General features: G+C 39.8%; 1 protein-coding gene across 2 annotated transcripts in view; it reads left to right on the top strand.

Annotated features, from left to right (window-relative positions):
- The window catches only part of EFL1 (elongation factor like GTPase 1), a 160,602-nt gene that overhangs the window by 17,172 nt on the left and 126,386 nt on the right, over positions 1-17,044 (top strand). For both annotated transcript variants that reach the window (XM_049852501.1, XM_049852502.1), the window contains exons 5-9: positions 3,362-3,495; positions 4,969-5,106; positions 6,924-7,138; positions 14,700-14,823; positions 16,373-16,449. In XM_049852501.1, the coding sequence (XP_049708458.1) occupies positions 3,362-3,495; positions 4,969-5,106; positions 6,924-7,138; positions 14,700-14,823; positions 16,373-16,449 (688 nt within the window). The remainder of the gene's footprint in view (positions 1-3,361; positions 3,496-4,968; positions 5,107-6,923; positions 7,139-14,699; positions 14,824-16,372; positions 16,450-17,044) is intronic.

The following is a 17,044-nucleotide window of genomic DNA, read 5'->3' as shown; positions in this document are numbered from 1 at the left end:
GTCAGAATTGACTCAACAGCAGTGGTTTTTTTTTAAAAGGACACTTTGTCTCTTGAGAAGTGTTATGCCTTCTCCAGGTGTTTTTATAATTTGTGTTAACAGTAATAATAAAAATATATAACATGGTAAACTGCATAACTGTTTTTCTTATATTTTTGTACTTGATCTTCACCAAAAAAAAAGTAAATGGCTTTTATGCTCAAGGAAACAAGTCTTAAAGAGACATAATGTGGCTAAAGTCATACAGCAGAAGAACTGTGTTGGTGGATTTTTTTTTCCTCTAACAGATATTGCACTTCTCTTCACCTACCTTTGAAATTTAGTTTGAAGGTTTTTGGAAAGAGTTAAGGTGGAAGACGCGTTGAAAGTGGTGTCGGGAGACTTGGCTCTTAGCTGAGCCCTGTCTTTATCAGCTATGGGACTGAGCGCAGCATTCCCCTTCTCACCATCGAATGCATTTGGGAAACTCTATATTAAACAGGATTGAGCAAGCTTCTTTATTATAGGACTTCTTTAACGCGTGTGTGTGTTGTGAACCTTCTCTCCCACTGGACTGGCTATATTTCCAAAGTTTATTTGATCCCACATTCTTATTTTTCGGAATGCATGTTTTCAGATTGAACTCATTTGGTGTAGTATTAGTTTTATAATCCCTTCTAGATCTGAATCTGCAATCCTGGAATGAATTTCAAGGAGTCTGGAAGGAGCCCAATGAGCCCTGGTGGTACAGTGGTTAAAGCGCTTGGCTGCGAACCAAAAGGTCAGCCATTCGAACCCACCAGCTGGTCCTCGGGAGAAGAATGTGGCAGTCTCCTTCCATAAAGATTTACAACCTTGGAAACGCTATGGAGTAATCCTGCTTTGTCCTGTAGGGTTGCTATGAGTCGAAATTGACTTGATGGCAGTGGGTTTGGTTTTGGTTTTCGGGAAAGGAGCTCTGGTGGCATAGTGGTTAAGTGCTCGGCTACTAACCTAAAAGGTCAATGGTTCGAATCCACTAGCCGCTTCTTGGGAGAAAGGTGTGACAGTCTGCTTCCGTAAAGATTTTGGGCCTTGGGAGACTTTATAGGGCAGTTCTACTCTGTCCTATGGGGTTGCTATGAGTTGGAATCAACTTGATGGCAATGGGTTTGGTTTTTTTTTTAGTTAAAATTGGGTGCATAATTAAAGAATATATATCTATTCATTCCAGCATTCATTCATTCATTTTTCTGGGTATTCTCTAAGGCCTGAAACCTCAATAAAAGATAAAAGCACTGTTATATTGGAAGCCTGAGATTTCTGTGTGAGTCCATTTTTAAAGTCTATTTTTATGAGTCCATTTCTAAAGTCAGTTATTACTTATATTCAGGTTCTAGTTGGAACCCGACAAGAGACCCATTCTCTAAAACGTCTGTATCAGGTCGGGGTAGTGCCAGACAAAGGGTGAGGAAGTGCTTATAAGTCCCCACCCTAAACTCTGGAGTTTGGCCAAATGAACAAGCATGGGTATTGTTTCCCAAGCTGCAAAGTCTAAAGGAGTCCAAGAACAGAATGATTAACACCATGAGATAGACCTAGGTGTTTGGCTTGATAAGACTTCTGTGACCTTGGGTAAAAATCCCTTCTTTTGGGGGGTCTTTAGCCCCAAAATGAAGGAGTTAGGCCAAGATAATACTGAGTAATTGCAAGAGTCACAGCTTTTGTTTTATATGATGGGAGCTGATAGGACCCTGGACCATGTTAGACTTAGGCATTTTTGTATGGTTTATTCAGCCGAGTGTGAGGTACTTGCCCAAGATCGTGGCTGTGAAAACTGGTTTTATGAGACCCAGCAGTGGAAGGTTCCAATTAGATACTGTGAACTCTTGCTCCAGGGCCCTGGTTATTTGGCTTATTTTATTTTCTTTGGAAATATCCACAGTCCTTTCTGGTTGGAGCCTTCTCTGGTGGGTGCAGCAGAACCAGAGCCCTACATAAAGCAGTTTGCATGTAGAGAGACCTAGGAAGCAGAGGAGGGGAGGTACTGAGAAAAGCAGAGAGACCTAGGAAGCAGAGGAGGGGAGGTACTGAGAAAAGCAGTCCATTGCCAGTTGATGGCAGTCTTTCCCACTGAGCTCTGGTACACTGTGAAAACCTTAGCATAATGCTTCAGGAATTCACTACCAGTGGAATCTTGGCACATGAGATGAAACTTACTGCCACCCTGAGTGTAGAGGTTATGTGCTCTAGTGTAGTTAGATGACCTGGGTTTGAATTTCTACTCTTCGCCTTTGAATTGTTTGATCTTAGGTTATTTACCTCAGGACAGGTTCTAGCTGAATGTCCTTGAGAAAGACCCCTAGCCTTTCATGCCCTGGTTTCCTGCTGTGTCAAATGGGGCTGTTGGTAGTAACCACCACAAAGGGTTATCATAAGGAAACATCATATAATGTCTGTAAAATGTTCACAACAGTGTGGGGCACAAGTAGGCAATCCACGAATGTTAATTCTGGACTGGATGTTGTATTGTTGCCTTGTTAGTATTATCGGGATTATATAAGGGAGAATTCAAGTGATTAAAATTACCTGGGAACATCCTTTAACTAGCCCACAAATTACAACATCGCGTCCCGTGGTAATTCCTGAACACAGTGAAGTTGATAAACAGTGACGTAAAGGGAGGAGCAGAAGTATATACACAGGTGGTTGAGCGTTCAATTGTTTTGCTTTTAAAAGAAAACTCAAAGGTAAATGGGAAGAGAGTGTCGAATTCTAAAGTATTGCTATTTTTCTGCAGTATTTTCTTAATTATGTTTCCATGTTAAACTTCTACAGCCTAAGATGACCAATTGTTCTGGTTTGCCTGGGACTAACAAAGTGTTTGATGGAATGTGGGACTTCCAGTATGAAAACTAGACAAATTGAGATGAGGTGATCGCCCTACTACAAAGTCCATATGTTATAATAAGTGTTTGTTGTGAGGATTAAAGGAAATTATATGTGCGAGAGCGCCTAGCACTCTAAACCAAAACCAAACCCACTGCCATCGAGTTGATTCTGACTCATAGCAACCCTATAGGGTTTCCAAGGCTGCAAATCTCTATGGAAGCAGACTGCCACATATTTCTCCTGTAGAGTGGCTGGTGGTTTCCAATTGCCGACCTTTCGGTAAGCAGTCAGTTGTTTTAACCACTGTGCCACCAGGGCTCCTTACATTGCATACTAGTAAGTAAAAAAATAAAATTTCTTTAATGTTTTACAGAGATGCTGTTTAAAATCAATGGTACTGTTAATGGGAATTCCTAAATTGGAATGATAGCTGTTGATTGAGCTTTTGGCTTGTGGAAGAGTATTGTATATTTGAGCAACTGAAAATGTGTGTTTTAATATGTCATTTCAGGTACTGAGGAGTACCTGATTAACTTGATAGACTCTCCGGGACACGTGGATTTCTCCTCAGAAGTATCAACAGCTGTTCGCATCTGTGATGGGTGCATCATTGTGGTAGATGCTGTCGAAGGGGTCTGTCCACAGGTAATGGATTATAATGTGAAAATCTTTAACTGGTTGAAGAAGGTGAGAACAGAGGAGGAACTGACACAGTATACCACCTTAGGCATTTCACTGACAATTAGACAGCCAGTTGTATATTTCACATTTGAGGATATTCCAGGCTATGATAGAGTTAGATCTGCCCAAGTTTGAAGGGATCTTAGAGACAGTGATTTTAATTTTAGATACTTTGGATTGAAGTTATGTCCCTATAGAAAGAGAAAGACTCAGCAAGATTGGGAAAAGCATTGAATTTTGGAAGGATCTGGAGGCTTTACACCAATAGAAAAGGCTTCTACAGAATGCAAGATGATGTTGATAGCAAGATACTGAGCTAGCTGTCTCCTAGATAGGAGAAAATTTTTCTATTGATTTCTCAGTCTGTACTTCTTCCCCCTACTTACCTACACACACACACACACACTCACACTCACACTCACACTGTCTCTGCCTCTCCTTTTACTCTTCCATATCCTTTAACCAGTGCTTTTCAACGTTTCCACCAAAGTTGGAAGAGGTCACCCGTAAGGCCAGAGTGAACATATAGCTCCGGTTAGGGGTGGAGCTCAGAATGGCTTTCTTTAAGCTCATTTGTTTTAATAATTTTTTGGAACCTTATGTTTTATCTTAAAAGATATCATGTTTTATAGTCTGCCTCTTAATTTGGCCATGTTTGTTTTAATGTTTAAAAAATAATAATAAAATGTTTAAATTACTCAAATAGAGGAAATTTGATAGTCCAAGGAGATGTGCTATGATTCCTGTAGCCACCCCTCTGATTCCCCTAAGGGCCCAGGTAACTTGAGAAGCACAGCATTAGTCTATGTAGTCCTCTGGGTATACTGACAAGATAAGTGAAATTAATGCCCTTCAAAGTAGTGGTTAGTTCTAAGAAATGGGATTATAGTTAGGGAGGTGTACACAGAGGACTCTGGTGGAATGTTCTGTTTTTGGCCCGTGTTCTGATAACATGGTGTTTGTTTTATAATTATTCAGTTAACTGTGTGTGTGTGTGTGTGTGTGTATACCCATACACGTGTGTGTGTGTGTGTGTATTTTATATTCTTTTGTATGTGTGTAATATTTCAAGGTAAAAGAGAGACAATAATTACAGCAATGTTGACAGAAAGGAACAACAGCAAGGGTACTAACAATATAGTTCCACTAAACTCTTCATTGTGTTTAGGATATAATCATTGTATTTCCTACTTATGTAATTTAATTCATCCTTAAATAAACTGTCAGTTCCAAAAGGCAAGGACTGTTTCTTATCTGTAGTTTTTGCTGCTGTGTTATGTACTTTGTGCATGCTTAGTGAAGACCTATGTCTGACCTGCACAGCCTAAGTTGTAGTAAAGAAGTATGGGAATATGGTGATTTATTAATCTAGATGTTCTAGTGTGTTTTAAGTATTTCAAATTATGAGATTTACATTTTCATTTCTGTTTTACTCAGACACAAGCAGTTCTTCGACAAGCCTGGCTCGAAAACATCCGTCCAGTTTTGGTGATTAATAAGATAGACCGCTTGATAGTGGAACTGAAATTCACTCCGCAGGAGGCCTATTCTCACCTGAAGAATATTTTGGAACAGGTATTTCATCCTTTACCTCAGGATTTTAAAAACTGGGGCTCAGAGAAGAATTGTAAAGAGGTTGCTGAGTGGGATGTGAGGCATTGCACAGAAAAGTCACTTATAGAGCTTTTGTCAGAGAAGATTCGTGTGTGCTGGAGTTGTCATGCTGCAGCAGAGGCAAGAGGACAGATTTGCTCTCGGCGCCCCTTTTGTCTCCTGTTTAACACTTAGTAGTTTGGTTTCAAAGTGAAACAATATTAGGAGGCTCTGTGGTATTTTATTTCCTTTCATTAGATGAAGTTTTACGCACACATTCATTCATTTTATTTATTCAGCAAACATTCATATATGTTGAATAAACATTTTCTTAAATGTCTGTTGTGTACCAGGGATTGTGAATATAAAGATGGACAAGCTAGAGCCCCTATTTTCCAAGAACTCACAGTGTGGTAGGGGAGACCAACAGTTAAGAGATACTTGAAAAATAATGAGATAAGCACTAGGCCTGGTTTGAAAGCATAGGTGAAGGCCATGTAACCCAGACTGGGGTGAAGAGGGAAGAGTTAGGAAAAGTCTCACAACAGAAGCCTTGAGATGCAGGAAAGGTAGTCGTTTGCCAGGTATAGAATTAGGGGAAGGGCATACGAGAAAGAAGGAATAGGATGGGCAAAGTCATAAAGGCAAGAACAAGTATGGTGTACTGTTGCCTTCAAGGACTGCAAGTTGTTTGTTGTAGCTGGGGAGTTAGATCATGTTAAGTGGGGGCAAGAGGTGGCAGTCTGAAGGATTACAGAGCCTGATTATGGTGAGCCTTGTATACCACACTTAGGAGTTTGAACTCAGTCAAGACAGTGGAAAGCCAATTATGGGACAAACTTCAGAATATTTATTTGCTAAAGGGAGCAAATGATTTTATTTTATTTTTTTATTTAAAGGGAGCAAATGATAAAAGAGCAGTGAAAGAGAAAGATTAGTAGAAACAAGTTTCCTATAGAGCCAGGTAGGAATGGGCACAGATGAAATGCTCCTTCCCTGTGAGGTGGGAGGGGAAGGACAGCAGTATTTACAGATGTGAACAGGCTTATAGATTGGGATAAGGAGCCCTGGTGGCACAGTGGTCGAGTGCTCAACTGCTGACCAAAAGGTCAGCAGTCGGAACCCCACAGCTGTTGCACAGGAGAAAGATGTGGCAGTCTGCTTCTGTAAAAATTACAGCCTTAGAAATTTATGGGAAGTTCTACTCTGTCCCGTAGGGTGGCTATGAGTCAGAATCCATGCAGTGACCACAGGATAGATTGGAATATGGGCTTACTGACAGGATTTCTATGTAAAAGTTTCCTTTATATCTCTGAAGTAAGCAGTGAGATTATTTACTTGGGAGTGAAAAGTAGTTGGGGTTAGAGGATGAGAAGAAGGCCTGAAGAGAGAGGCAACAATTTCAAACAGCTGATGTGAGAAATGAGAGCGGGAGGTGACTAAGGTTACAAACTTTATAGGGGTTGGATACCAAGAGTTCTAGTGACACCAGGGCCTGGTACTGAAAAGCAAGGTAAAGATTTGACATATTAGTGTTTGCATTAAAGTAATAATAATAATCAAAAAGCGACCTTTCAAAAGCCCATAATTTAGTTTTACTGGGTTTAGAAAGAATGAGTTGATAACATGTAGTTGTAAGTTAATCATTGATTATAAATGTCATTTCCATTCATGTGTGCTTAATATGGGCCCAAACTGCCACTGATGATTCTAGCCCTAACAAGGGTTAGACGGTGTGTCTCCTACCATGGGGTGCTAAGCATCGGAGTGACGCTCTGCCATTTCACCATCTCTCCTAGATTAATGCACTCACAGGAGCTCTTTTTACTTCTAAAGTCCTAGAAGAAAGAGCAGAGAGAGAGACTGAATCCCAGGTGAATCCCAGTTCTGAACAAGGAGAGCAAGTGTATGACTGGAGCGCTGGCCTGGAGGACACAGACGATTCCCACCTTTACTTCTCTCCAGATCAGGGAAACGTGGTGTTTACAAGTGCAATAGATGGCTGGGGCTTCGGGTAAGTCTGTTTCGGTCTCGTTAAATCTTTGGATTTTATATAACATTGACTTTTTAAATTAAACTTTTTATTTTTAAGTAATTATAGATTCACAGGCAGTTGTAAGAGACGATACAGAGAGTTCCCATTTATCTAGTCCCCCGCCGCCCCATGGTTACATCTTGCGAAACTGTAGTGCAGTATCACAACCAAGATACTGACACGGATACGGTAGGGACAAAACATTTCCATCACAACAAGGATTTCTCCTGCTGCTCTTTTATACTCACAACTATTCCACACCTCCCAACCCTTGGTACCTGGTAACCACTAATCCGTTCTCCATAATTTTGTCATTTTTAGAATGTTCTATAAATAGAATCATACAGTGTGTAACCTTTTAGGATTGGCTTTTTTCACTCAGCATAATTCTCTGGAGATTCATCCAAATAGTTGCATGTATCAATAGTTTGTTCCTTTTTATTGTTGAGTAGTATTGAAGGATTCTATGGGCAAAACAGTGACCGATATAAGAAGCATCAAAAGAAGGTGGAAGGAATACACAGAGTCACTATAGTAAAAAGAATTGGTTGATGTTCAGCCATTTCAGGAGGTAGCATATGATCAAGAACTGATGGTACTGAAGGAAGAAGAAGTCCAAGCTGCACTGAAGGCATTGGCAAAAAACAAGGCTACAGGAATTGATAGAATACCAACTGATACGTTTCAACAAATGGATGCAGCACTGGAAGTGCTCACTCGTCTGTGCCAAGAGATTTGGAAGACAGATTCCTAGCCAACCATCTGGCAGAGATCCATATTTGCCCGTTTCAAAGAAAGGTGATCCAGCAGAATGCAGAAATTACCAAACAGTATCATTAAGATCACATGTAACTAAAATTTTGCTGACAATAATTCAAAAACAGTTGTGGCGGTACATTGACAGGGAGCTGCCAGAAAGCCAAGCCAGGTTCAAAAGAGGACGTGGAACGAGGGATATCATTGGTGATGTCAAATGGTTCGTGGCTGAAAGCAGAGAATACAGAAAGGTGTTTACCTGTGTTTCATTGACTATGCAAAGGCATTTGACTGTGTGGATCATAAGAAATTATGGATAACATTTTGAAGAATGGGAATTCCAGAAGACTTAATTGTGCTCATGAGGAACCTGTACATAGACCAAGAGGTAGTTGTTCGAATAGAATAAGGGGACACTGCATGGTTTAAAATCAGGAAGGGTGTGGGTCAGGGTTATATCATTTCATAATACTTATTCAATCCTTTTTGCTGAGCAAATAATCCGAGAAGCTGAACTATATGAAGAAGAACACAACTTCAGGATTGGAGGAAGACTCATTAATAACCAGTGATATGCAGGTGACACAACCTTGCTTACTAAAAACAAAGAGGACTTGAAACACTTACTGGTGAAGATTAAATACTACAGCCTTCAGCATGGATTACAACTTAAAGAAAACAGAAATCCTCATAACTGGACCAATAAGCAACACCATAATAAATGGAAAAAAGATCAAAGTTGTCAAGGATTTCATTTTACTTGGATCCACAATCAACGCCCATGGAAGCAGCAGTCAAGAAATCAAACGTGTATTGCATCAGGCCTTTTTAAAGTGTTAAAAAGCAAAGATGTCACTTTGAGGACTAAAATACAAGTGACCCAAGCCAAGGTATTTTCATTCGCCTCATGTGCATGTGAAAGCTGGGCAATGAATGGGGAAGACCAAAGAAGAATTGATGTATTTGAATTATGGTGTTGACAAAGAATCTTGAATATACCATGGCCTGTCAGAAGCACTGTCTTAGTCATCTAGTGCTGCTATAACAGAAATACCACAAGTGGATGGCTTTAACAAAGAGAAACTTATTTCCTTACAGTAAAGTAGGCTAAAAGTCCAAATTCAGGGCATCAGCTCCAGAGGAAGTCTTTCTCTCTCTCTGTCGGCTCTGGAGGAAGGTTCTTGTCATCAGTCTTCCCTTGGTCGGGAGCATCTCAGCACAGGAACTTCAGGTCCAAAGGACACGCTCTGCTCCCAGCACTGCTTTCTTGGTGGTATGAGGTCCTCAACACTCTGCTTGCTTCTCTTTTCTTGTATCTCTCGATACAGGCCACACTCCAGGGAAGCTCCTTCCACATTGGATCAGGGAAGTGACCTGAGTAAGTGTGGTGTTACAATCCCACCCTAATCCTCTTAACATAAAATTGCAATCACAAGATGGAGGAAAACTGCAAAATACTGGGAATCATGGCCTAGCCAAGTTGACACATTTTTTGGGGGAACACAATTCAATCCATGACAAGCACAAACAAATCTGTCCTGGAAGAAGTACAGCCAGAATGCTTCTTAGAAGCGAGGATGGTGAGGCTTTGTCTCACATACTTTGGTCATATTATCAGGAGGGACAGGCCCTGGAGAAGGACATCGGGCTTGGTAAAGTGGAAGATCAGTGAGAAAGAGGAAGGTCCTCAATGAGATGGATTAACATAGGGGCTGGAACGGTGGGCCCAAACATAGCAACGATTTTGAGGATGGTGCAGGACTAGGCAGCATTTCAGTCTGTTATACATAGGGTCGCTGTGAGTCAGAACTGACCTGGCAACATCTAACAACAAGTATTCCATAATGTGGATATGCCACAGTTTGTTCAACCGCTCACTTGTTGAAGGACATTTGTATCGGCTCTAGTTTTTGGCTCTTAAAAGTAAAGCTGCTGGAAACATGCGTGTACAGTTTTTTTTTTGTGAACGTGAGTTTTCTTTTCTCTGGGATAAATGTCCAGGAGTGCAATTAGCGGTTTATACAGTATTTGCATGTTTAGTTTTTAAAGGCACCACTGCACCGTTTTCCAGAATTGCTGTGTCATTTCATGTTCATGCCACCGATGTATCATTGATCCAGTTCCTCTGCATCCTTGCTGACGTTTGGTGATGTCACTGTTTTTTATTTTCACCATTCTTGTAGTTTTGTCTTGATATCTCATTGTGCTTTTAATTTATATTTCCCCTACAGCTAATGATGTTGAGCATTTTTTTCATGTGCTTATTTGCCATCTGTGTATACTTTTGGGTGAGGTGTCTCTCCATGTCTTTTGCTCATTTTCTGTTGGATTTTTTTTCACTGTTGAATTTTGAGATACACATACACACACAGACTGAGCAAGATACGTATATTTTTTTTCCCATTCTGTAGCTTGTCTTTTCATCATTATAACAGTGATTCATTTAGTCATATAACAGGATCCAAAACCAAAAAACAAAAACCCAAGCCCACTGCTGTTGAGTTGATTCCAACTCATAGCTACCCTATAGGAAGAGTAGAACTGCCCCGTATGGTTTCAAGGCTGTAAACCTTTATGGAAGCAAACTGCCACATCTTTCTTCTGAGCAGCGGCTGGTAGGTTCTAACCACGGATCTTTTGGTTAGCAACCGAATGCTTTAACCACCGTGCCAGCAAAAACCCATTGCCCTTGAGTCGATTGAGACTCATAGCGACCCTATAGGTAGAACTGCTTCATAGGGCTTCCTAGGAGCACCTGGTGGGTTCGAACTGCAGACCTTTTGGTTAGAAACTGAGCTCTTAACCATTGCACCACCAGGGCTCCCCTTCGCCACCAGGGCTCCTATCTGACCTGTTGATTTCCTAATTTGTGATCATTCTGCTAGTGAGCCACCAGGTGGAGAGCTTGTCCTTTACTTGTAATGATTTTCATAAATAATGTTCTATACTAATTTTTTTTTGTTTTTTTTTATACTAATTGTAGTCTAAATCTCACAAGTTAGGAGAAGCTTGTTGTGGAAACAGAAATAGGGAGATACTTGAGTGGATAGAGTAAGTGTAATTTTTGTATCCCTCACACTTTTGACACTGTGGAGACTATCAGTCAATAAGTAAGTATTCTCCTGTGTTAGGCAAGGTCATATTTAGAAATCTGCTATTACCTTTTCTTAGCAAATTGACATGTGGGTTTATGGGAAATTGGGTGATGGAAAAGACAGCACTGAGGGTACTATTCCTTCCAGCTTCCCTCTAAACTGTCACTGGATGGGGAAAGTTGCAGCTGCGTGTGTCACAAAAGGTGAGAAATGAGCACATTTCAGAATCTGGAAGATGGTTCTATAAACTCTCATAGAGTGGGGCAGAATTTAGAAGTGTGACTAAGTGACTGAACCTAGGTCCACTGCCTAAATCAGTTTCGTTAGTAGGTGTTAATCTAGGAGAATCTGCTCTGCAAATCAAAAGCACATTGACTGGGGTAAGTGCCAGCAAGAATCAAAGTTCTTGCTTTAGGTAGATAGAACTGAGGACCCAGCCTTCAAGCATAGGGACCAAAAGGAAGAGGCAATGAAAAGCCCTTCATAACAGTTCTATTTGACTCTGTATACCACTGTTTTAGAATCCTTCGATTAACATTAATCCATTGGGTAGCTTGGAGGGCAAAAAGGTATGTGACCCAGAAATTTCATATTTGGCTTAGTTGTCATTGAGGAGGACAGGCAAAAGATAGGTCAGTAAAGTCCTGGAAAACATGCTCCACAGGCCTGTTCTAAGGCTCTTGCTTGAAGTTATTCTTCAGAGTAAAAGGAAATAAATTAAAACAATTCAGTAATGGCGAAGTTGTATTCGGAACTGTCAATGAATGTGATAACCACCAATGACAGATAAATGAATAAAAGCACTAAACAATAATGGGGAAATATTGATGTCAGTAAGCCAATTTTGTGATAACTATAGCATACAAAAGAATGATCTGAATAAAATTCAAGATTTTGAAAGATTTATGTGCATATATGTGTGTGTAACTACGTGGTGGACTAGAAAAGGATTCGAGGATGGTGGGCTAAACAAACGGGCTAACTTTTTTATAATTTGTGATTTTCGTAAAAGCTTTAGAGTGTTTATGAAAATCTTTAAGTTTACCACTTTTAGAATTAAAAAGAGAATATTTATCTGACACATCAGTGTAAGAGATAAAATATAATTAAGCCTAGATAGCACAAACCAACATTTTTTTTTTTAACTCTGGAAACCTGAACAGAAGGTATTCTAGAAGTCTAACCAATCAAAACAGTGTGATAATAAACTTATGAAATCCCCCATTAAGGAGGCAAAGTATTTTAAAAGAAGGAAATTCAATTAAAAAATAAATTCCAGATATTTGCATAAAAATGGTGAACATAAAGCATATTGGACAGAGGCTAAACACCAAAACTTGACTCAAATTTGTCAATCAGTTGTGAACAAAAAGAAAGTAGGTTTGGCAGTGTTAATGATAAAGTAGAGTTTACAACAAACAAGTTATGGCATAAGGATCATTTTATATTGACAGTTGACAGATTTCAGTAGTGAAGAGATAAACTATGTCTCCATCATCACAGCAACAAAGGGCATGAGACAAAAATAGAACTGTAAGTAGAAATCAACAACATATAATTTGTGGGAGATTTTATTATCACCGTCAGACGGTTAACCAGTCAGGTAGACAGACGCACAAACCATGTGAATAGTGGTATAAATAAAGTCAGAATTTATTTTCTTTTAAGTGCCAGTAAAGGATGTACAAAAATTGGTCCTGTTTATTAGGCAAAAAAAAAAAAAGTCAAGTTTGAAAAATGGGAAAATATTCACAGTTTAATATGCCAGTTACTCATCATCTCTAGTTTTAACTGTCTATTCAAGTTGCCAACATGGAAATTGAAGTTTGCCGTTACTCATTGAGACCCCAAAGGGCATCACTCCCAAAGAATAGGGCTTCCTGGTCACGTTGGGTTGGAGAATGTGGTTGGAACCTCAGGCCACAATGGCTGCCTCCTCTTGTGTCCTTGCAAATGTAAACCCTAGGACCTAGCTATGGGTCCTGGATTGGATGTGCAAATCACGCATCGAGGCTGCTTAACTGGCTGTGTGCGTGGAAGATTGCTGCCTGCCTGGCAAAATTGGGTGTTGGCAAAATAGAAAGCCACAGAGATAATGGTCTCCTGAGTTGTGCTTGGAAAGAAGGCTCTGTGCCCCACTCTCGGTGTACTTAACCACAAGAAGCCAAGGAGGAGGCCTGGCTCTTACTGATCCTTGGAGCGGACAGCAACACAGAGCCTGTTTCCTTTTTGAAGCAACAGAACTCTACCCGGTAGATAACAGCCATTCACCTTCTCCTCACTTACGGGAGAGACCAGGAGTGCTCCTTTCACACGCCTGTGCTGGGAAAGCTGCAGAAGTCTTCAGGCCTATGGACTGAAGTAAGATTTTGTGGAGAAAAGAAAGGTTTCCTCCTTCAAACAGGCAAAATAAAATTATAAATTAATAATATGTGTTTCATAACCAAACGAAATCCATTGCCGTTGAGCTGATTGTGACTCACAGTAACCCTGTAGGACAGAGTAGAACTGCTCTGTAGGGTTTCCAAGGAGCGGCTGGTGGATCTGAACTGCCAACCTTTTTGCTTTGCAGCCTTAGCACACCATGGCTCTTAACCACTGCACCAGCAGGGCCCCTATATGTTTAATAGATGTAATCTAAAATTTTGGAAAATTAAAAAAAGCCAAAAAATCTCTAGTAGATAAATAACTGTTGGTTCAAGGGCAGAATCAAGATTACAGTAGCAGATTACTTAGAAAGTAATGGACCCTTGAGGGCAGCTACAGGATGTCAGCAGCCTGTATGTGTGTAATTTGGATTTTTGCTTCTAATTGGGTATTTTTTGTTACCTTGGCCTTCAGCAAGAGAAGACATTGAGTGATATTTATCTTCGGTAGTTTCTAAAAAATCTGCTTTTGCTTCTAAGATACTGACTGCCTGATGCTCCTCAAGTCTCTCGTTCTCACCATAATTATTGACCCCACTCTTCCAGCTTCTCATTGTTCCCATCAGCCTTCCAGGGTGTTAGGAGAATATCCGCCAGTTGGCCTTAACTCAGTTGTAGTCGATGCCCTGGAGAAGCGATTTCCCTCACCCGAATTTGTCATGTGATTGCTCTGCTGTGGCTGGGCTTTGCAGTAGTCAACCCTGGTACTAACTGGGTTCTCTGCGGGCTAATGAGCATTAAGTAAGTGTGGGTACGTTTCCCAAAAAAGCTAAAAAGCCTTTTGGGGCAGGTTCTGGCTCTGGAGTTTGTTTCCTTTGTTAGCAACAGGCACTTTTAGCAGTGAAGGGCTAAAACGAGGTTTTTATTGTTGGTATAGTTGTGACAGGCAGCTGGAGCCTGCAGTTCCTGGCTTTTGTTCCTCTTACTTTGTTTTACACATGTAAAATTGACAGGGAGCTATAGTGTGCATTCTGATTTTATTAGTGGAGAGAGTGTATATTGGACAAGTACATGGGCTCTGGAGCCAGACTGCTTGGTTTTGAATCCCTGTCTCATTAATTATGTGTCTGTTAGCTCTCTGTTTCATTTTCCTTTTCTGTACAATGGGGGAAATAATTAGTATCTACCTTGTAGGATAGTTGCAGTGGTCATGTTTAGTAATACATGTAGAGTACCTGGCCCAGAAATGTTCAAATTTTAGCTGAATTCATTATATCATTACATTATTGTTATTAATAATGTGAATGCTTGGTTTTCTTTCAGAATTGAGCACTTTGCCAAAATCTACAGTGAAAAAATTGGCATCAAAAAGGAAGTTCTTTTGAAAACCTTGTGGGGTGATTATTATATAAATATGAAGGCTAAGAAGATTATGAAGGTCGATCAGGTAATGTGGCTCATGTCCCTTTTGATTGTGGGTCACATTCTCGCCCTGTGACGACCTATTCTGTAACACCTTTAATAGATGTAATTCCACTTTGGTTTATGCAGACCAGTTCATGACTGACTTACTATGCATATTTGGTTAAGGCTCACAAATCTTGCTTAAATAGATTTCTTAGCCCTTTTAAATACAAGGAGCAAAGGATGACATTTACTGAGTGTCCCTTTTTGCACGTTTGCTCCTTTTTTTTGGAGGACAAAAATTTCAAGTCCTGTACATGTGGGGAGACATAGTTTGCGTTGTACCTTTATTTGTCCACTTCATTATAAAGAGACAGGTCTTCTAGACATCACTGCTTGGTCCACGCTGCGTTCCTGGCCTCAGCATAGGCCTTATCTCACTGCCTGCTGTGCAGTGCCCCTGCAGTGTTGGTGGGAGAGGGAGGGAGAGAGAATCTCTGCAGCTAGAATCACATAGCCTCAACGGATGCTTCTCTTTAAACTTTCTTTTAAATGTAAAATTTATAATTTTAAAAGTTTATTCTCATTGAAAGACATTTTCTTTTTAGGAAGTACCCACACAGTACAAAGCAGCAGGAAAGAGAAAATCAGACATCACCTCTGCTAATGTTATGGTTTTAATTTTTTTTCCATTCTTTTTGCATAGATATATACATCCCGCAGTTAAGATTATATTGTTTATATAATATCCTAGCCTGCCTTTTTGCTTAATGTCACATTGTGAACATCTTCTCTTGCTCTTAAAAGCTTTTTATAAACAGCATATTTAAAAAGGAGCCCGTATAGTCAAGTAGGCGAGACCGTGGCTTGAGAGTCTGACTCTATGTTTGAGTCTCAGCTCGACCACTTGCTAGCTCTGTGACCTTTGTTTTGGTTTTCTCATCTGTAAAATGGAAAAATAGTATTTACCTTGTAGAGTGGTTATGATGTTTACATGAAATGATCTATATAAAGTCTTTAGAACAGTTTCTGTCATATGATAAACCTGTATTATTATTATTTTTTGAGTGCATCATCGTTTATGTAATCATTTTCATAAGATTGGACAGAGTTGTTTTTTTTCCCCAAATGTATTGATATTGTAAGTAAAGCAGTAATAACCATCTTTGTGCATAAATTTACCTTTTCTTGAAATTGAACATTTTTTCGTATGCTGAAGGACGTTTTGTATTTCCTCTTAATCGACGGCAGTGGGTTTGGTTTTTGGTTTTCTCTTAATATACTTTAGAGTGAGATCCACAGGAAGGGTCTACACGTGCTTTAGCTCTGAGCTTGGGTGTTCCTTTGATGGCATGGTAGGGCAGCTGCAGTGATATGTCCCCCAAATGGTCTTATCATTTGCAAAGTCCTTGATCCTCAGAGGAAGGGAACAGTGGGTTATTATCGACTGTGGATTGTTGACTGTTTAGAGCATTCTCGTAACTCCTTTACTTTGCTGTTACATAAATATTATCAAGTAAAAATGAGACATTGATAATAAAACCTGTCAAGAATGAATATATAAGATATCTATTCAATATTTTTTTGTACAGGCCAAAGGAAAGAAACCTTTATTTGTACAGTTGATCCTGGAAAATATATGGAGTTTGTATGATGCTGTCTTGAAAAAGTAAGACTGTTATAAAATTGTTTGTCTTTGGGTATCTTTGGGTAGTGTCATTTGCCTCACTTTCCAATTTGATGACTCACACTTCAGAAAGCTGAGACAGACTGAGAAAATGAACAGAGCCTTTATAGATGAGTTGATTATACGGTTGGCAACAAAATTTAAAGGAGTATGTTTAACCCGAGTAAAGGGTGACAGAGGAGGGACAGAACAGCAATATTTTAGAGTGTGCTGAGGTGAAGATAGAAAAGAAATGGAAAGAAACATTGGCCTTTGTTTTCATAAACCCAGTTTAAAAAGAAAAAAAAGTGGTAGTAGAAGAGGTACTTGATATCCAGAATGATAGATGGGGAGCTGGGGAAATAACTCACCTGGTGCAAGTGGAAAAGAAACTTTGCTTTGGGACATTTAGTTTTTGAGTTATTCCAGAGGGGGCATGATGACTTTTTGGCATTTGTTTGTAAAACTGCTTAACTGGTTGACAGAGTTTGTTTAGAGAGATTGTGGAATGGTGCTTCATGAGAAGTTTTAAAGAAAGGTTCATTTGAAAGTAGAGGAATGTAAGAGTCAAGTGTCCCCTGCTATGGCAGCAGCCCCT

This window comes from Elephas maximus, chromosome 13 (assembly GCF_024166365.1).
Source record: "Elephas maximus indicus isolate mEleMax1 chromosome 13, mEleMax1 primary haplotype, whole genome shotgun sequence".
NCBI classification, from domain to species: Eukaryota; Metazoa; Chordata; class Mammalia; order Proboscidea; family Elephantidae; genus Elephas; species Elephas maximus.
Note: the sequence above shows the minus strand (reverse complement) of the source record. Positions and strands in the feature narration are given on the sequence as shown.